This window comes from Pyrgilauda ruficollis, unplaced genomic scaffold, assembly GCF_017590135.1.
Source record: "Pyrgilauda ruficollis isolate IOZ18807 unplaced genomic scaffold, ASM1759013v1 scaffold40, whole genome shotgun sequence".
Classification (NCBI taxonomy): domain Eukaryota; kingdom Metazoa; phylum Chordata; class Aves; order Passeriformes; family Passeridae; genus Pyrgilauda; species Pyrgilauda ruficollis.
Window position 1 is genome coordinate 4,779,127 of NW_024525490.1, and position 22,415 is coordinate 4,801,541.

The 22,415-nt window shown below is 37.8% G+C and overlaps 1 protein-coding gene across 1 annotated transcript in view; it reads right to left on the bottom strand.

The window, feature by feature from the left end:
- Nucleotides 1–6,440: 6,440 nt before the first annotated feature.
- Nucleotides 6,441–22,415, bottom strand: part of HMGCLL1 (3-hydroxymethyl-3-methylglutaryl-CoA lyase like 1) — a 71,974-nt gene continuing 55,999 nt past the window's right edge. The window contains exons 8-9 of the mRNA XM_041477449.1: nucleotides 8,823–8,948; nucleotides 6,441–6,740 (exon numbers count right to left, since the gene is read on the bottom strand). Of these exons, the coding sequence (XP_041333383.1) occupies nucleotides 6,627–6,740; nucleotides 8,823–8,948 (240 nt within the window). The 3' untranslated portion in view covers nucleotides 6,441–6,626. The remainder of the gene's footprint in view (nucleotides 6,741–8,822; nucleotides 8,949–22,415) is intronic.

Genomic DNA, 22,415 nt, shown 5'->3' on the forward strand with positions numbered 1-22,415 from the left:
TCACCAAAGATGTATATTAATATTCTTCATTTTAAAACTGTGAAGTGGGAAGATTTCAAAATGAAAATACTGTTGAGGATATGCTGGATAAAAACATTTCATTATACAGGAAATGTACTTCTGACATGAAACCTGTGCTGGTTTTCAGACTGACTTCAAAAACCAGTGAATCCTCCATGTCATAAAATTTGAGGAGATACATGTAAATTCAGATTTTACTAAACCTCAATCATAAACAACAAAAAAAATTACCTTCTGTCTTACAAACTTTTTTTATAACTATCTTACATTTAGACACTAGAAACGCAACTCAAATATGTGCTTAGACACACACTCTGAGAGACAGCAAGATATTTAGTGGCTATTGTGTTGTTCTGCAATTTTACAGGTTCTCTCCTAAGAGATGACTTAGATGCTTAATGAGAAAAGTACATTCCCTCCACTCCATGTTACAAAGTAGTCTGTCAATTGTATCTAGGTGTTAGTTATTAATAAAGGAATTTCTGCTGGAATGATCTGTATTCCTGTGATTCTGATTATACTCTAGTTCACAGTTTTTTGAACAGAGAATCATAGAATCAGTTAGTTTGGGAAAGATCTTTAAGACCTTTGAGTCCGACCATGATGGAAGCAGTATTTTGTAAGAGCTTCATTATTGAAATATTTTCCCCTGAAGTATGACATCTGCATCCAATACCATATGAAGAAAGTTAAGTCTGTTGATGACAAGATTCCCAGGACCCATGTCATTTTGTAGCATTCATTCCTCTTTCCACTGGAGTGAAGAATTTTCCATCATAAAGTGAAGAAATGAAGGCTCATAAATTTTTGCCTTTACAGCACTCTCATCTGAAAGGGAGAATGCTGGGTTCCAGTATTTTCTTTGAAAATTGTTTATGCATTTTATCTAACAATTTTTTTTTCAAATTAAATGTGTGATGATTTTTTGGGACAAGTACACAGGACTAGCTCTTCCTTATGTGAAGATACAAGGCTGCAAAGCCCAAGTTTCTGCTTCTGTCATGACACAGTGAGTCTTGAATTCTTCAAAAGGAACATTTTTCCCTGGCTGTCTCCCCTGCTTGTCTGGTCAAAAGAATGAGCTCCTTGGATAGGCATGGGCTCAGCCTTTTGAGGCTGTTGTGGGAATCACTTCCCAGTGCTCTGGGCTAGACATCAGACCAAACCTGGAATGCAGAAGGTGGAAGCACCAACACCAGAAGATGGTGCCGTAAAACAGAGAACATCATTCAGTTCTTTTTGAAAATGACTGTGGCTGTATTTCCACCAAGGAAAGTACTAACCCTTATGTTCAAGATAGTGAAGATAACTAATTGCAGGTCATGTTGAGGCCCTTCAAGAATAGCATGGGGTAGGGAATTTTGCTGTTGATTTTGCCAAGAAAGTTCCCTCATCAGCATTTTGATGTTTCAGACCACATGCTGAAGTCATTCAGTCTCCCATGAAGTGTGTAGGGAATCTTAGACATCACTTAGACAGCACAGATTTCTATCCTGCATTGGAACATCAGAAGTTAGATAATGCCTCATTGAGTTTTTTTAACTCCTATGCCCATTCCTGCCTGTAGCTTTTAATGTTTAGTTGATGGAGGAAAGAAATATTTCCCCAGTAACTTAAAAGAGATTTGTCTGCTATAAAAACACACAGGAACATCAGATTAAAAGGTAATCCTAAGAAAAAGCACTCAAAATGGATTATAAGGTAACAAAGTCAACAGAGGCATACACGTCAGTGACAGCTTATGTTTGCTAATGTTGTATGCATGAGCTGGTTAGTCAGAGCTGCTGAATCTGGCATAATACATGAGCACATCAGTTTCAATAAACAGAGAGACAGATTTTATTTCAGCTGTAACACCACATATTGCAAAATCACAAATGCATTTAACCAGGTGGATACATGACAATTCCTTGACAAACATATCATCTCTTTGACATTGGTTTCAAAGGACTAAATTGACTTTGGCTGTAGTCCTGCCTGCTGTGTTATTGCAGCAATGAAGCTCAACACTGCATTACAGCAGGACTGTAGAGAAAAATAATCTTCAAAAATATAACAAAAGAAAAGCTGATTAATTTTGATCAGCAAGTCAAGAACTGGAATTCATTTACTTCTTACTACTCTTATACCTGTTTAGCTACTTTTCTGGATACTTCACAATCAGTGAAGCAAACTGAAGGCAGTGTCAGAAATCACAGAAAAATTCAGTGGCAGAAAGTACTGATTTTCTGATATCACAGTAACTAAACAATATTTCTACCCCTTAAAACAAACTCAGTGAAAAAAATGGGCAGATCTTATATATTCACACTAACTCTTTGGATAAGCATTATTTCATTTCAACAACACCGATCCCAAACATAAGAATTTTGTCTCACAGACTTGTAGTCTTCATTTGGTGACTCCTTAATACAATAATAAAAGTTTTATGAACTCAAATGACACTATTAAGAGAGGAAAATTAGCCAAAGCCTCTCTGGACTTATTCACAACACTAGAATATTTAGTTCTTATTTCATAAGCTCTGGTTATACACAAAAATGAGCCATTAAAGTGCTGGTCCAGAGCCAAGTTGCCCTAATACATAAAAGTTTAAACTACAAAGCGAGCTGCTGCTGGAAGACATTAGAACTGTATGGGATCTATGTCATTGCTGTGTTCTGGAAGGCACTGAAGAATGATTATGCCCATACTACTGGAACTGATCAACTTTTTCTCCAACAAAGCACACGACAAAGCACATGACGTTGTGGAAGTCATGCCTTCAACAATGCAATATCTTGACTTATAATTTTTATAATGACACTGTGATAAGAACACCTGCCCATGGAAGCCAAACACCTGGATGCAAGCCCTCCAGAGCCAGGGGGCTACTTCAGGGTGAAGTGACAGCAATGTATTCAGCTGGGGACAGTGACAGGGAATAAAAGAGCAGACATCACTAGTGATGGATCACTCTGAATATAAGCATAAAGGTTTAGGAAGTCAGAAGCACTGGAGAGCCTCATCCCATGCCTTGGTATGTTTTTGAAGGGGTATAGTCTCAGCTGTTTTACTACGTGCTGAATTCAATGCTGCCAATGTGAGTGATGCACACTCGTGGCATGGCTGTTGGATTAGCCTTTGCTATTAAAATCAATTTCATGCTTACTTTTTGAAGCTAGAGATTAGGTGTCAAAATGTTCTGCATAGTCAAAATGATGCCAGCCCAGGAAAGCAGAGCAGCAGCATTTTACAAACCCAAAAAATGTCAGTAAGCAGAACATAACATGTCTCAAGATTCTCAATCATACTACAACTAAACAAGGATTTTATAGGGACTGCTCCCCTGGAGCCACAGACCTAAATTCATCCCAGGTGGCAATTTTGGCACATAAACACTGGGTTGGGGTTTGCTTTTTTTTGTTCTGGCTCTATGTTTCTTTCTCTCATAACAATCCTGACAAACAATCTATTTGTCTGTGACCTCCACCCTGGATTACGATAACTCACGATGTGGTTGAAGCTGAACATGTGGGTAAAGTACAGGCTCCAGATGTGACTGCTCATCTTTTCCAATGCTCACATCATTACAGAATAACAGACCTGCAATTAAGGCTCTCCACAAGTTTCCAAGTAGTTTCTAAAACAGACCCAATAAAGAACTGAGGCATTTTAGGTTGTTCATCCACATGATTTAATAGGTACCCTGTTTCACTGCATGGGGAGAATCAAGAGCCTTGAATCAAGAGCCAACTGTCTGCAAACCAGACAGTCCAGATGCTGAGAAGCCTAGGATGCACTGTGCACACAGGCATAAAAATGGACACTATCTGTCCAGTTCCTTACTTGGCTGATAATTGAAGGCCTCACCACCACCTTCAAGAAAAAGAACGCTGCCATCTGTTGCAGAGGCACTGACATTCTTTTCTTGGGATTTTTCGGGGCTTAGGAATTTTTAATTCCATTCTACCCAGTGGCACAAATTCATCCAGATTTATGAGAAAGTGTGTCCTTTTTCAGTTCATAATCACAGGATTAGCTGAGCTGGAAGGGACCCACGAGGATCACTGAGTCCAGCTCCTGGACCCTGCACAGGACAATCCCCAAGAGTCACACCATGTACCTGAGAGCATTGTCCAAACACTTCTCAAACTCTGTCAGGCTGGTGCTGTGACCACTGCCCTGGGGAGCTGTTCCAGTGCCCAGCCACCCTCAGGGTGAAGAACACTTCTGTAATATCCAACCTAAAGCTCCCCAATACAACTTCAGACCATTCCCTCGGGTCCTGTCATGGGTGTGTATTTAATCTCCCCAGGCTGAGCAGCAAGTTCAGTCTCACTTCAGTTGTTTAGTCTCACATTCAGGTTTGCATCACAACTGCTTTTTTTCCAAGGGCTGACTTCACTTTCAGTCTTTGAGAAGCTCAATATTGTTTATGTTAATTAAACATGCTTGCTCAGAGGGTCTTGGGTGGAACAAAATTCATCAGGACCTACATGAAAACTGCATAGTTCACCTCAAAATGAGCCAATTCTGTACCTACAGAGAAAACTAAACAGGAAAAATTATTATTAAATAGGAAAGTATTACAGAAAGGTTAGTCACCTTCAGGGGTAAATGACACATAAATTAGGGAGTTTTTAAGATGTCAATTCTGGCACCACTTTTAGGCTTAACTGTACTGCTGTAGTTTCCTTACCTCTTCATTGGGTCTAATCCATTACAGAATTTTTAAGACTGTGAATAGTTCAAGACCTGGTTTTATTTAAGTTCATGTTTTGATATATGAGCTATAGCGGCTGCTAAATAGCAAAGTCCCAGCTGAAACATGAGGAAAAAGAGGAAAGAGTTTTTTGTGGTGATCCAACCATGCATCCAGGGCAGGTCAAGAAAATCAGGATGTTCATACTTTCAGGAGTACTTGAAAGTCTTCTTACTAGACTCTGCAGGAAAGATTTAGTATTTTGGAATGATAAGCAAGATATTTCTTGCCTTGCCTGAACACATTTCTTTTTTTATCCTTTGACTTATACCAGGAGAAGAGTGAAACAAAGTAGCTTATATTAATTTTGACTATCATTACAACATAAACAGAATAGGGGTATTATATCAAATTTACAGCTTTGTGTTGCCTGGAATGCAAAGACTGACTTTCTTAAATGATGCCAATTCTAAATTACACAACTGGCTAAACGATCTCAGAAAAATTCACTTTGGGATTTCAAAGGCAAACCATGACTCAGCTGTGACTTGGCAGACTTGAGTTGCAGGCAAAAAATTATTCAGCTTTTTTTATGTGTTATCTTCCACTTTCTTTCATCTTACTTTTTGAAAAGATTTCACATTTTTGAGGAAAACTGGGAATATGGATGAAGACCACAGTCCAGGGTTTTGGATTTTCATGTCAACAGGCCATGTTCAGAAAAAATATAGATCAAAGTTAAGTACACAGAGAAGTACAGACAGGTCCTACACAACCAACCAGTAAGAGTATTGAAGTTTCAGGATGAAAAACATGACAGTACTTTCATGGCACGCTTGAACATTTATATATAGGATAAGGCTCTTTGAATTTGTCTATTTGTTCATCATTGATCTAATCTATTGATTATTGAAGAGTGCAGTTCATTGGTATCTTGTTGAACTAAGGCGTTTAAAAGAACAGTATCATTATCAGTAGAGCACAAAAAAAAATTCTAAGTGGTCTCCTTTGTGTAAGCTAGTCCAGCAAAATACTATTATCCTAAAAACCTGTGATTTCTGAATGAGAATATCAATTCATAGACTACAGAATGAAAAATCTAATTTTTTGATGAAAGCTTGGATGAAATCCAAAATCTAATTTTCTGATGAAAGCAAATGTAGCCCCTTCTACACCAGTATGAACCTGAATGATGTTGAAAACCTCGCCAATTTTTATTTGCTTCATATAATTAGGTTTTAATAAGTTGACCAAAAAATGCAAGTACAACAAATTTAACATATGTAACAAATAAGGAAATTTGCTGGAGGATTGGAAGGATCTGGCAGAGTGCCATTCACCACAATGTCTTGGAACAAGATAAAGTCATCCATAATTTAGCAGATGTTAAACAAAATTTAAAAGAAGTTCTATTGCTAAAAAATTCTTACAGTGAATTCAGATTTGGCTCTGTGTTCATAACACAGTGACTTGACAAATGAAAAGTGAGAACTCAGATAAATAAAATACATAATAGAAAGGCCACACACAGTGTGAGATCTCATAAACTACTGAAAATATTTGTACTGTTCTGAAAGACATCTTGATTGAAATTTAACTATGTACTCACTGTTTCTACCCATTTTTCCTGAAAAGAACTAAAAATTCAATTTAAAAGATGGTAAAATTTCCTGGTGTTTATACATTTTCCTCATCTGTAGAAGTACGAAGTACAGGGTTCTGCACTACAGATTACAAATCAGACAATTCCTGACAAGACAGTACAGTACAATAACTTTTCCCTTTAAAAAAAAAAAAAAATTATATATTGGTTCTATTTTGTTTCTTTGATGCAATGGTTTTCTTGTTTCTTTTCCTAAAGCAAATGTTCTTGGTCAAGGTAAATGGAAAATGTAATCAAGCTGCAAAAAGAAAAATCCATTTAATTGATAGTTCCAGTACTGAAGGAAGCTTGTGCAACTTTTGAGTTTGTTTTCTTGTTCAAAGCTCTGCAGATGAAGTTTCCAGCTTCCATCACGGCACAAAGATTTACTCCCTAAAAAAGAGGTGAAAAATGCTAAGAATAATAAATGCACATGTTGAAAATGCTTAGACTCCAAGTTTTTTGCTCCAGGGTCTAATTTTTGCAAACAAAAGGCCTGATTCATGTTATAGGTCAGTAATGGGGATCAGTAAAGCTACAGTGATTTACAGATAGTTACGGCCTCTAGTCGTTTGAAAGGTTCTACTACTTTGAGAGTGATTTCTTGCCCCATCAGCAGTGGACCAAATACTGGAGTAATATCTTTCAACCTCAAAAGAATCTGGAATAAAGAGCTGGAATCACAACTAGAAGTTAGAAAAAAAATATAGTCTAAATATGTGCTATACTTATTTATTATCCAACACTACAAAACTTCATGCAAAAACCATGAAAAAGGATTCAAAAAGCAAAGACTTGTGTTTTGCTATTGCATAATCTAAAATTTAAAATTAAACAAAACCTAAATAGAATCACCATCAAACCAAACAAAAGAAATAAGCATTTGATGGTGAGATTGTCTCCATGGGATTTGGTACCAACCTTTAGGACAAGACATATTCTTGCTTGGCCACCAGATTTTTAACAGATTAATCAATCTTATCAAGAAGCCTGGGACATGGTATATTTCATATAATCCAACTATTTTTACTTAATTGCTTCCTTTTGCTATGAGTCAGTTGGAAAGGTCAATGAGTATTTTGCCCAAGCAAAGATATACTGAAAGCATAAGTCTAAAGTGCACAACAATGTAAAGTGAAATGCATGATTTCTCCCCCTTATTTCAAATTGTATTGTTTCAAAAGAATAAACACTTCATGAAGAAAAGCTACCCCAAAGTGTGCACAAATAGTTCAAAACAGAGTCCACCTGTACAGTGGACACTTATGACTGAACATTTTCTGATATCTACCCTAACTCCCTAAAAAGAAAATGAGAGCAGATAAATGCTTACAGTGAACTCTGTAAGGAACTAAATATGCTTTAACAGTACCCAGGGAAAGTGCAATTCAGAAACAAGTTCTGCAATCCTTTCATGTCAAGAAGTCCATTGGCCTGTACACCACACGGAACTGCAGCCTACAAACAAGTGATAAGTTCCAATGAGCTCCTCAATAACTCAAATTTTCTGATTTCAGATATCAGGCATTTGGATTTCTTTTTGTGGTAGTTTAAGTGCAAACAACGCACTTCGTAGTTTTGGCTGTTCTTTATATGTTCTCCTTTGAACTTGACTCTCCATGTCCATGTGGAAATTAAACATAAAGTAATGGCAATGCCTGAGGTAGCACGAACTCATTATGCCACATATCCAGATAAATGGGGACCGACAGGAAGACCAAAGAGCACATTTATTGAAGAAGGCAGTAAATGAGTCCTAGGAACACAGAATAATTAACATGCCAACCAGCCAGGGATACTAAATGAGTGCTCTTGAGGTGTGGATGCTCACTGGTAAGGTTCATTAAAGCACAGCTCAGGGCATATAAGCTGCTCTGCCCTCTCCTCCAAGAACAGGACTGATAATAAAAATGACTGTGAAGCCTCCTAGCCTGTAACAGGTTCTGTACAATTTTGGAATATATTAAGTAGATACCTGAGAAATAACAATGTCCTGTGCCTGGGTGCCAAACACCACAGTTTTTTTCAAGTTTGAAGTCAGAAAAATTGACAACAAATTAATAAGCACTATGAGCCAAATCCAAAACTGTGACAAAAGCTGAGCTCTGCTCAGTCTTTCCGCTATTGAGATGATCAGCCTTCTGTAACAATATCTACAGTACTGAATTTTTTGTGGTTACTGAGGCAGAGCAATGACACAAAGCAGCTGACACTAAGTTCCTCATAGCTCCAGGTAGGAAGAAGTGGATTATTCAAATTATGTTAAATACATAAACCATTTCTAGTCTAAATTGCTGATGAAGACAACATCATTCCTGTTATGTGTCAAGCCATATTAAAGCACTGAGTTTGCAAAAACTACTATGGGGTCTGAATATTTTATTGTACAGCACAAGGTATTGTGAGGTACGTATTGTATGTTTCCTATAATTTTTTTTCCCTTAAAATCTTAAGTAGAAAGTAAAAATATCTTACTGTGTTGATCCCAAGACCATTCAACATGTAGATCACATCTTCTGTGGCTACATTTCCAGTAGCACCTTTTGCATAGGGACAACCACCAAGTCCTGCAACAGATGAATCCACCACAGCAACTCCCATCTGAAAAATAACAACACAAAAATGAAGCATCAGCACATTTTCATAAATGGCAGGCCATATGTATTAGTTACCATGCATAAAATACACATTTCTCCACAAATGGATGTGTTCCTTGGAGGAAATTTCTTATGATGGTTTTAGTCCTGACATCTTTATAAGGTAAGACTTTTCAAACACAGGATATGGAACAAAGAACTAATGGCCCATTACATGTGATTTTGGCAGATAAGATGATTGCTGTTTTATAGAAAGAGTTTTAAAGTATTTTCTCTCTTTATCTTTCAACTTGGTGCTTTTAAATAACCTGCATCTAGCACAGAAGGTTTTTATGCAAAAAAACAATCAATGGAAGTTCTTCATACATATATACAGGTTGAGCTTGGGATATTTATAAGAGAATACTTGGTGCATAGTGTTAAGCTTTCTCATTTAAACTAGACTTAAGACTTGAAAAAATACGCAGCTGTGGTAAATTCATAATTGTTTGCTTTTTATTTTCTTCCTGCTGCATTCAAATGTTTTCTCTCTTCTGATCCACTCAGCATATTCATGATAAAAAGTAGTAAACCAGTTACCAGCTCCACCCAGGAGATAATATTACATTTCCTATGGGATAAAGTCTTCCCTAGGAGACTGATAAGGGAGTGGGCAAAAAACTGAGCCAGTGACTTCCATTGATAATTTTAGGGAGCTTTTGCACCCTCTTCTTTCTATGATTTGATTTTTAAAATAAAGCTGAAACTGGAACGCAATAGTTTTCTGTCACAATATGTTAGGTATGTGATCCAGGATACTGGGTCTCCCTTGTCAGAGAAGGCTCTTCAGTCTTCCCCTGCCTCTGGAGGCATTCAGGCTCTACAGATAATCAGAAGCAGGCAAGGGAATTAGGCAGAACAATTATTAGGTCTTCAAAGAACAAGCTCCTCTCTGCCTTAAGAGCACTAGAGGGTTCCCTTCCCCACAGGAATAATTTAGACAGACATACACCAAAACTGTTAAGACAGGTCAGGCAGACTGAAATTCAGGACAGGAGTTCCTGTGCAGAGATAAATTTTCAAAACCCTGTCTGGGTACAGAGAGATTCAGAGGTTAAGCCATGCTTTTTACCTACAAATGCAGGTCAGGAAGTTTGGTTTAGAGGTCTGACTGCACAGATTGCTGATCCCCCTTCTGAGGAACCTCCTGCCCCTGCAGGCTGCTCTGGGAGACTGAGCTTCTCCTTCCCAGACATGCATACATCTAGCTCGCAAGGTCGGCAAGTGATACATCCTGCACGTTGCAGTTGCTAAGTCTCATTTCCAAATATACCTAGTATTGTTTTTTTAGTTCTGAAATAAACTACCCTAATGTGGTTGTTTTTTTTGTTGTTGTTTTCTTTTTTTGTTTGGTTTTTTTTTAGGGGTTTTTTGTACTTGTTTCTAGTTTTAACTAGTTTTATCATTGGCCTTACAGACTGAACTTCCAACATCTCTGGAGATCAATAATAAAGGAAGTGTTTTCCCAGGTCCTATTCTTGGACAGAGAATATTATCTTGATCTAGGTAGCTGCTCAAAGCCTGTAATAAAGACCTCAAAGGAGATGAGGTGCACAACTGTGACAGGCAAGAGAGTACTATTGAATATTGCTCACATAATAAGAGTCTCTAAAAAGAGATACTGTACTTCAAAGCACAATAATTTGCGACTTATGGAGAGAATCACCAAAATGCACGTTTCATATTTCAGTCACTTGTCACACTCTTTGTTTGTGTAGGCCACCAGTCAGAAAATGTGCTATATGACACACCTGTGTCCAGTACACAGAGGATAGGCATTCACAACAGCTGGAAATTCTGTCTCTTTTTGCACAAGCTGCTAAGATTCATACATTTACTGTAGAACTCATTGGCCCAAGCTCCACAGTGGCAGCTCTCAGCTCGCAAGTGTCCATGCAGACACACACACAAGGCTTCTTACTGGAAAGATTTAGGGTATGGTGGAGGTCTGCAGAAAAGGGTGTCTAACAGGTGGATGTACAGGTTGACACAAGCATGATCCCACTACTGTGCCTGCTCTCTCAGTTTGATTTTAAGATTTCCGTCAGAAATTATTGTTTCAGAGAGGAAAAGATAAAAGAAAGTGTCTTTCATGGAGGTTTTCCCAATCTGTCATAACTGCTAGAGCATTCTTCTTCATGCACTCATTTGCAATAACTTTTACATGGGGATAAAACTATAGGCAAATAATGTGGTGAGGTAAATCAATGCTGTTAAATTCACAAGGAATATCAGCAAACTCAAACAGCTTCAGTAGCAAATAAACAGTCACTTTCTAATCCCAAAAAAATATCTCAATAAATTCTTGTCCTTTTGCACAAACAGGAAAAAAGTACCAACTAAATAGTATTTGGTAAAAAACAGCCAAAAATGTCAGTAGTCTGCTCCAGTCCTTCACAGGTCACTCACTGTAAGCAAAACCAAAAACAATATCCTCCAGCATTAAAAGGGCATGTTTTCTAAAGACATTGAATTGACACATATTAATTCTTGATATCTTGATTATTCTTGTACAAACACTAGTGATGGCACTGTAATTCTGAATTTGCAGTGCAAATCTCGCAGCAGTGGGGTACAGGTGGCTTATAATTGTTTGTTGAAAGTGTTGGTGACTACAGGGGTGACTACAGGATATCACAGCGACTTGAAGGTAATATGAAACACCTATCTGTGTCTAGCCACACAATTGCATTCTGAGGCAGCCTTGTCTGAGTTATTCAAAGCATCCTCACTCGAAGCTGGAATAAGCTCAGACAATTTATCTTACTGTAGATGCAAGAGCATATAAAAACCTGATGCCTTCTGCTGACTAAGCTGTGGGAGCAGTAATTTCCACATGACAGACAGTGACAATTGCTCTGTCTTCTAAATCATAGACTATTTTGGCTAAATATAAAAAAGGAGAAGGTCTAATAGCACCTTTACATTGGTAGCATCCTTGTGGGGATGGCTTTAACCCTAGTACAGGACACTTAATCCATTACTTCCCAGAAACAGTGCATAAACACAAAGTCTCTAAAATTCTATCAGTATCTCTATCAGGATATATTTGCTGTTTGACCATTAAGCCACTGGTAGACAAGGTCGAAACATGGCATATATAATACAGCAACCCTGATTGACCTCCAAATCTGACAGTTGTTCAAATCAGTGGTCTTAATATGCAGTGAGCCGGTGTCTCTCCTTTAAGATAATGTCTTTTAAAGTTCTCTTCACAATGCTTTTGAAAGGATATCTACTGCAATGTACTACTATTTCAGCAACAGGGTCAGCTGCATCTGTCTGCTCTTGCATGTTGTACAGACAGTTATAATGTGTTTGCTGACTCAAGTGCAGAATCACTCCAGTTCATCTTCAGTGTGGCCCCATTCAAAAAAAAATCCTTAAATAATCCATACTCTAAGCTCCAATCTAGCAGTGCTAAAAACAGATGTTGGAAAACATCCCTCAGCAGTGCTACTAACTAATTTGGAGGTTGATATTACAGCCCAGCCTGTCCAAGCACAGAGTCTGAAATAGCACCTTGTAAATAACTCCTCTGCACCTTTGAGCAGCTATGAAGCTGTTTTGCTTTTGCAGCCATTAAAAGCACAAGGAGCTCTAAAGTTAAACCTAAAAATGACAAAATATGTAAAACAAGGTGTTTTCCTTCATCACATCTTCCATATTTGTCAGACTTTTACAGGAGATAATGAGTTTCAATCCTTTTAGCAATCCAAGCTTGCAAAAAATTCACTGCCAATATGACATTTAAAAAGTCCACAGTCTCACTGTCACGTCCTGACAGGCACTAAATTGTGCTGACACTCATGAGAAGTTGTACTGCAGCTATTTCATAGGATATGTCCTAAATGAGCACTCACTGAGCTGCTTCCACGTGGACATGCGTGGGGGTGAACAATGGCTTGGCTTCCAGGACAACTACAGTACTTCAATATTTTTTGACACTTTTTGACAATCACAAAATTCCTGACAGTGGTTCCTGAACACCTTCCAAACTTTAGCTTTGGCTAGCTTTAGCTTACTCTCTAGAGAAGGCAGAGGATTTTTTTGCTCCTGTCCCATGCTAACTTCCTAATTCCCCAATGAGAAAGCAAGGAATTAAATTCATCACCTTTGTCAAACAGCCAATTTTAACAGGAAACCATTATTGCCAGTGAATAATAAATGTTTCATGTTTCTCAGTTTGCTTTACTAGCTCCCCATAACTTCTTGTTGGGACAGTCAGTCTCCTTCCTCACTGATCTTTAAACCTGGTTTGTCTGGCAGAAGTTTAACTTTGTTTCTCTCTTAAAAATGGCAAGGTCAGCATCAGCAACTCCAGGAAAGTATGTGGTATAAATCAGAAGCTATAAATCAGATCTTTCATAAATTAGGCTTCTTCTAAATGATGAGATTTTGAAAGCATAATATCAAGGACACAAAGTATGGATTAAAGAGGAAAAGATTTGTGCCACAATGGGGCCACGGCACTGTGAAGTTCAGTGCCCAGTGCCTTAAAGACAGGGGCATGTAGATACTGCAAAGGGTGGCTGCATTCGTTCAGCTTTTGTTCAAGGAAGGGAGCAGGCAGGGAGGAAGAAGTAAGGTATGTCAGGTCAAAGGCTGCCCACACAAAAGGCAGTACAAGACTAATGCTATTTAATCCTGCAGCCCAGTCAGTGCCTAGCTGGCACTCTTGGAGTAGCGTGCTTCTGCCATGTTACTGCCATGTCTCTCTGGCACCAGCCTGCTACCCACCACTGCAGGGCATGCCACTGGCAGAAACACCCTCTCCTGCAGAGAGACAGAGAATTAGCCAGACACAGAAATGACCATGCCAGCAATGCTTTGTAAGGTTCAGTCAGTACAAAGACCCTTGCCTGATTTACATTGGCAAATTGTCTAAAATCAAAGCTTGCCGTTCTCCTGTATTTCAATATAATAAATGTATGCAAATAAATATTATTTTGGTATTCAATAAATTAAAATCATAATTTTCTCACGTATAAGACAATAAAATGGGATAACATCTCTCTGTGGAAATCTGTGAAAGTTATCTGCATTTCCTTCCTGCTTCTTTTTTTCTCTGCTTTTGCTAAACGTTAACACATCACAAAACTGCTTTTGAGTTAACACCATCCCTACTGACCACAGGGTGTCACTGTAACATTAAAATACCTAATTTCGCAGTTCACGTCGTTTGAAAATTAATACATTCATCAGGGGGAAAAAAATCCTTTTCTTCCAAAACATATTGAGATGCAAGCAATTTGTGGGCAGACGTGCCACATAAAATAGGTTAATACTGCATTCCTTTAACTCATTGTACACATCTTTTCATATTGCTACTGACACATTTATTATAAGCAAAGCTGAAAATGACATCTAGAGTTAAAGTTCCCTAACACTTTCCGTCATAAGGCCTCACTTTCAGTTGTTTATTACTTTGTCAGCCTTTAACTGCTGGAACTTATATTTTCCATACCTTGTCTCTGCCTCAGACTTGATTGTTTTGAAAGTTTCAGTGAAAAATGGGCTTGGCCACTTCCGGGAACAAGTTTTGGGGAAGAAAAACACTCTGTTACATTAATATTCAATAAGTTTTACATGAGTTTCTTGGAGATATTTTTGTAGCTTTGCAGTCTCAAGTTTGGCATAGAAGGGATACTGATCTTAAGAGATCCCAGTCTGGACTTAGTTACAAGCTTATTGAAGTTCCACTTTATTTACCACCTTGTCAGGAACTGGTCAGTTTGGGAGTTAAAATGCCCAAGGGTCAAGAGAGCAGCAGCTGACCATGATTTTTGTCCTAACCTCAACAAAGAATTGTGAAGCAATTTCTCTGAGACTGAGTTGGAAAATCTGTGTCCCTGACTGACAATGCATCACCTGCACAAAAAGCCTGAGCAGTGAGCTCTGTGTTGCAGATCTGGTTCTTCAGAAAACATTCATGGATGTTTAGGGGGAATCAATTCCATTCAAAATGAGACTGGTTTTGAGATTTTGGAGTGCTAATAAAAATCCTATGCCATAACACAATTAATGAAGCAGATGTTCACAAATCATTATTTTTATTGCCTATGCAGGTTGATTGTGCGCCTTTTATGAATATGTGCACTCTTATATTTAAAAACACTGGGGTTTGCTGGTGTGGGGCTGTGCTCAACTCCAGCTCTCCCTTGCTAAGGATCACAAAGCTGCAGGGGGAGCAGGAGGCACGCCAAGGTCTTGTTGGAACCCCTGAAGATGCAATGATCATCAAAATATTAAGTGACTTTCCAGTCTCCCTTCCTTCCCTCCCCAGGCAAGCCAGGGCATTGCCAGATGCTGCTGCTGACTCAAAGTGGAGTAGCTACTGCTCCAGATACTTTTCAGCAGAAGTTGCTGCTCTCAAGCAAACCTGTGATGGTTTAACAATTTATTTGCTTCCTATGTCATGAAATAACCTGATCTATAAACACAAGGTATTTGTTCTATAGACAAAAGTTTGAACACAGGAGAACAATGAAATATGTAGGAAAGAGAAGATAATAATCTTGGGGTCTGGAGGGAAAGGGGGAACTAGACAGAAAAGGCAAAGGGGAGCTTTGGGGTAGGCTGAGATACAACTGTCCAGTCCAGAGATGCAAAAGCTGTGCCAGGTTGCCTGTGCCCTACATATCATCAACAAGGTAACTACAAGGTCTTTCTCATATGCTACACACCACTGTAAATTAATAAAAATAAACTAGAAAATAAACAAATAAACAGAGGGCTTTGAATGGACAGGTGAGATAAATTATTACTTAACTCCATGGTAAAGTTACTGAGGGTGCCTTTGGGAGAGGAAAATTAAGCTGGGACTGGACAAAGAATGCTTGTTGGCTGTTATGGTCCAATGACGAAATAAAACCAAAATCCACTTACTTCCATGGGTGGCTCACAGAGGATAAGCTGAGTAGACACATACCCACTAAAGTAAAATGGCTTAATTATCATAATATGGGGCATCAGCTGAGAATGAGTTGAATGAAGGACAGAACAGGTAAAAATCGATGTTTGAGATGCAGGCTGCAGGCAGTGCCCTTCTCTGTGACCCACAACACTGAAAAGGGCAGAGGACTACTATGAAGAATCAGGGAAAGGCACTGATTAGAAAAGTCTAGTATTTGAAGTACATGTGGCAAATGTGACTCTATCAATGAAAATGGCATGTGAACATGTGAATCAATCAATGAAAATACAAATCTGACCCAAGCATTTTTCCTACATTCGGGGAGCATATAATGAAGTTAATCTATCATGTGTACCCCTCTTACTGTATCTGTACCTTAGAAAGAAACTACAAATTCTTTTGATCTTGTTTTTTTGTCCTCGCTAGCTTCTGCCAACTCCCAACCCTTCTAGTTACTGGAAGACCAACTTGTGTTGAGCCACTCTTCAGTTTAAGCTGGGTGACCAAATTGTTCCTGGAGGTGAAATTTCCCTCGCTTTTTATAACCAGAACACTTGCAGCATTATGCACTAAGTGGCAGTGGACACTACCTTGTACCAATGTGAGCAAACAAAATAGATTGATGACAGAAAACATCTATTGTTTTAAAATAAATTTGCAGCAGTAACAGCATTTATAAAAACACAGGGAAAGTAGAGCAGAACTAGTTTCATTAGTACCACTATTGTATATCATCATCAGGGTATCTAAAAGACCACAGCATTTAAAATGCCATCTGACTTCAATTCAGCCTGAGCCTTCATGCATTGTTACAATTTTTCATATTATTTTAGAATGTACTACAAGGATATGTAGAATTTTGAATCCTAGTTTGATCTTTACATAATCCATAGTATCTTTCGCATTTTGTATTAATGCATAATAGATGCTTTATACTTAGAATACATAATATATTTTTAAAGCAGTTATTTTCTAATGCAAGAGATTCCTTTTCTCATTTCTGGAGATAAATCTCACAACAGAAATGAACAATAGTACATCCTACTCAAGCTGAACAAATATGTATCTCCATCATTCACTATTACTCCATATTAGATTTCAAGTCAACCAAAAATAATTGGTACAGTCAATGCTGTCAAGTAAAACCTGCACTTTTGATTCAGACTTAACTACTATTTCAAATGTCTCTTAGTTCTATTTTCAGAATCCCCTGAGTGAAACAATACTTAATTCTACTTTAGTATGTAGGATGTACGGAGGTTCAGAGACTCTGCTCACCAGTATTCATTGACAAACCACACTGAGCATAAAGAAAGGTGGATTTCCAAGATGTATGGTAAACTGACCTTAGATAAAACTCCTGGCATTCGTTACATCTTCTGGATTGCACAGGTGCACATCCATCTTCTCCCATATATGGAAAATAAGTACTGCATCCTCCATTTAAATGCTTTAAACTTATTTACAGCTAGACTGGAGACAATATTTATCATCACAAAGTACAAAGCCAAATGTCCTTTTTCTTCAGGAGCACCAAAGATTAACAGATTAGAATGTTTTCCACATGTCCACTTTACTGTCAAGAGAATATTAAAGAAGTTTTCCAGCTTCCGCAGCTCAGCCAGATGTCAATGGATCCCACAGTGAAGCAAAATTGGCAGAGTAGCCTTCTCATGACCCCGGCATTGTTTTATCAAGGATCAGTTTAAAAGTATAAAGGGCCCATTTCTTGCTGAGATCTGTAATGTTTTTCAGCCCTTTTCCCCTGCAATTACACAAAAGTGCTGACTTTGTTGAACTACTGATATGCAGTAGTATTTCTTATGACTTCTCTCACACTGTGCTGTAATTGCTGTTTGTGTTGGCACAAGAAAAGTACCACGTCTTGTTTCCACTGTACATTTCCGGACTCTGGTTTCAGTAACATCAGTGTAGGATATTGTACTGAGCATATGTTTTGTTGTGTAAACATTAACTGGTAATTTACCCTGTCAATCTCCACAGTACGGCTTCTAATTACCAGAGGTTGAGGGGCTTCAGATGGACATTTTACAAAATATTTACAGCAACTATCCTGCTTCTTTTTTTCCTTCTTCACTGCTATTTGTGTTTTGAAAATCATTGCAAGAGTAAAAACTCCATCAAATGGAGTAAACAACTCCATCAAATGCCATAAAACAAAACTCGAAACCAAATGTATTCATTCTTGTGCACCTCATTCTCTAGAGTGACTAAAGACTAGTTTCCCAACTAGTTAAGCAAAAATCATGGCAATATTACATTAAACATAAAGTACCAGATATTTCTGTTTGCTTGCAATTTGATTATTCCCTTTGTATTTTTTTAAACAAGGAAAAAAAACTTCTATTGGCATTTTTTTCTTAAAATTCATTCTTGCTAAATAGCCTGTGAACTTGCAAATGGCTGTGCACATCCTTATTTGATTCAAGACTCAGACAAATGTACTTAACAAATGGGACCACTAAGGTCTTGTAAGAAAATCTACTGCAAAAATTCAGAACTAAGGAACAATCTCCCTTTAAGAGCTATGGAAAATATGTTTTAGTCATTCATCTGTATAATTTCAAGGAAGTAGCACTTTATATTTTGTGCAAAAAATACACTGTCTTGAGCAGAATTCCAGGATGGGAATAATTCCAGTAACAATAACTACAGTAACATGGGCAAAGAAGATACAATCAAATAGGGCAATTTTTGGCCACCCTAGGCAGAGAGAATTTTTATTTCAAATAAAATTTTTATCACAATTTTCATTATAATGTGAGAAACTTTTTTTTTTAAAGTGTGATAGTTTCTCATCTTCTACTGTTCCATCATAATTGGATCAACTTCATAATGTTCATCACATCACAGTACCCTAGCACATTACACTGCCTCCCCTTCAAATACCTTGATTAATTAAGTGGTAGCATTAAGGTGGGGGAGCCAAAAAATGTAAAATGTCTTGAAAATATTTTTCTCTTATTCTGATGGAAGCTCATTTTTATAAAAAGACATCTTTAATTGTCCATCCAATGCATCTGCCATCAGTACAGACAGAATACTTATTTTGCTTAAAAAGGTATTCAACTTAGCACCTTGTATTTTGCTGTAGATGCATGTTATATTGCTCTGCTAAATCGACTTTTATTTTGTTTACTTGATTTATTCTTTAGAGGAAAAAATACTCCACCAACTAAAAAATTATTTCCTATTGTTGCAGCTCTTAGTGCAAGCAAAATTTAGCTTCTATGAACATTGGAGAAAAACAAATCTTTCTTTCTGTAAGTGTTTACTTTATGCATTTGAATAGCCTCCGTTAAGCATATCGCATCATTTGTCCCTGGCAATCTTACCACATATCATTTGCACTAAGCAACAAAGAAGAAAAAGGTAAACAGGCAAGCTGGAGTGTATAACACTACCATTCATTTATGTTTAAAAATCATAAAAACATTTTTATTTCTGAATGCCTGGCTGTTTCAATTCATAGTGCAGTATTTCAAAAGAAAAAAAAATATAAGTGACATATTATTTGACTCAGGAGACTGTTTTGTGTTGCTTCTGCACAGCACAGAATGAAAAAATATTATTGTCATACTTTAGGTACTACATCAGTTTTGGTTTCTGTCTTAGCTGAAGAGTCATCTTCAACTTATTCCACTTATGCAAATGCTAACTTGTTCTCCCAAGCTACAAAGATCCACCCAACACTCATTTGGAGTGAATTCAGAACTCCAGCCTTCTGGTTACAGTTATCTACAGATTTTCTGCCATTTAATTCACCTTAGAAAACACCCTAAGATCTTGTTTAAAGCCACTTGATACATCTCAAAATAGGAAGTAAGTCTCCCTCCTTCATTGCTTGCTAGATGATAATAAAATTCCTTCTGAGGAGCTGTAAATATGCAAGAATGGCCAGAGGTTTAGTTCCGCCCCCTCAGCACAGCTGTCTGTAGAGCTGCCCAAAAAGGAAGGAAGCAGCATCCTGTAAACACTACAGTTCCCTACTTCAGACCCTGGGATTTGTCATTTCCCATGTCTGTTCCAGCCATGGCAAACTCCTCTGACCCTTGCTTAGATCTGAAATTCAGGTTCTATGCATGGCCTCTTTTTCCAGCAAAAACTAGAATTCACACACTCAAATAATGAAAGGTCATGAAAACAGTAATTTCCAAGAGGGAAGCATTGAAGTGATTCAGTCCTTTTTTTTTTTAAAAGCCATTTATCTTCTTCTAGCTGATGTATTCAGATTAAAGTTCCATATGATTATGGGGAGAACGTCTAAAAATAAGTCAAGCAACACTTACAGAAAAAATTTATTTTCAAAAAAGAATACAAATTAAATGAGGAATTAAATTCTGAAAAATGGTTTTAAAGGTACTTAATTGCATCTTGACCAAACTTTTGAAAATCTTCTTTCACAATTCTTTTTTAAATTATGTTGAAATATTGTATTTTATTTATGTCATTGCCTACATACCTTTTTAGTGTCCAGCATAAAGCTCAAATCCCCAGAGACATTAGCAGCACACTCAGAGCTGACCAGAACCTCTGAAATCTCATCTCCAGAGACATCCTTAGATGTCATTATGGAATGCCATTTGTGGAATGCCACAAATGCTAGTAGGAATGACAGCAAAAACCTCTCTTTTGTGTAGCTAATGCACAGGAAGTTGTGCTCTTTTGTAGCCATGTATATGACCAAAAACCAGAATGGCATCAGGACTGGAATTCAATTCCATTGTCCACTGTGTGTAACTCTTGCATAGTCCTTGGCACAGCTTTGCCCTGGGGCAGACAGAGCTCCACCAAGCAATTTCTGGCATAGTCTGGGAACTGGCACCCTTTAGGGACCATCCATAGCTGTCAGTCTGGATTTTTTGTTTTCAGGATGCAAGCTTTACATAGCAATTGGCCACAGTGCCAGAGAGGCCAGGATCTGCAGAGCATGGCAACCCTTTAAAGGAATGACACAGCAACTGTAGGAACACAAACCCTGTGGGGTCATACAACCTCATCTCCAAAATTCCCAAGGCAGCTGATGAGATAGCAATTGAGGAAGAAATGTGTGTTGTGGCAGGGGTGCTGAGAAGGGAGAATGGGATGGGCCTGCAAGGATGGGTTCTGAGATGAGCCAGTTGTGTAGGACTGTATTTGTGGAAATCCTGTTTCATTTGTTGTGGAAGTTGGAAAGTGTGGGAGAGACAAGCAAGACACCACAAAACTAAAAGGGACAAGTAACAATTGTGGAGACCTAGCTGGTCTTTCTGTGGGTGACAGAGTGCTTATGTAATGCTGAATAAGGCACAAGAAACAATCTTCAGATCAATGAAAATTCTTTATTTTTCAGTCATCTAGATACTCAAGACTTTCACTTTAGGAATTGAATCAAACACTGTTGTAAAATAACAGTTATCAGTACAATTTCTGATGGCTACAGGCAGTCATCTCATTAAACCTAAGCCAGTCCCTATCAATCATGCAAAAAACCACCTCAAAATACTACCTTTTATGCATGCAATCCAAGGCACAACAGAAATACGCATGGGGAATTTGACACCAGTGTGCCCTCACCATACATTTTATGCATGCTAAAGATCAGTGATTTCAGGTTTTTAGGGATGTATTTTCACAGCTTCTGAAAATACTAAATATTTATTTTAAATGTGGCTTAGCATTTTGAAACCTATTTTATACTAATTTGTTCTATAAACACCTGAAAACTTTTTTTTTTTTTTTTAACCTTCTTACATTTCCAGCATTTGGAAGTAATTTGTTTCTAGTCCAAAAAATGAATGTCTGTCTCTAACAAAAAGAGCTGGATTGCTGCCCAATCCACTTCAGAACTGGATGATGCTGACTTTTAGCCATTTAAATAGTCAAGTTAAACAAGACACGCTTGGGATGATAAAAGAGGGTCTGTAAAGAGACTGCTGCTCTGGCTATGTGGACTTCAATCTACCAAACAATGACTAGGAAAACAGTGAAAGAGAGAAAAAAAATTAACATAAGTACCAGGGAAAACATTGGGGTTAGGTGAATGCAGGAGCACGGTATCTGTTCACATCATTCTTTTCTCTTGCCAGTGAGCTGCCAGCAGGATATTTACTCTGCTGAAGCACTGACAGAGGCCAAGAATGGCAAAAAGGAATTACAAAGGGCAACAAAGTGAAGGGGACTTAGACACTAACAGGCTGTGTGGAGTATTACCCTAAAAAGCAACGGTTAATTTTGTTTCTAAATTATATTCTATGCAATTTTGTGTGAGCCTTTTTTGCAAGTTCTATGTGCAAGTTCTTATAATCTAGAAAAAGGTGAAAAAAACAGAATTGTCTTATCATATCTTATTAATACTAGTTCCTTTCCCTTTTTCAAACTATAGTTCCAGATATGACAACTAAAGATGCAGCAAAAAAGAATCTGATGAAGACCAGGGAACCATTTAAAGTAAATTCTCTGAATCGGCTTATTTTTGCATAGAAAGAAGTGCATTCACAAGAGGACAAAGATGCA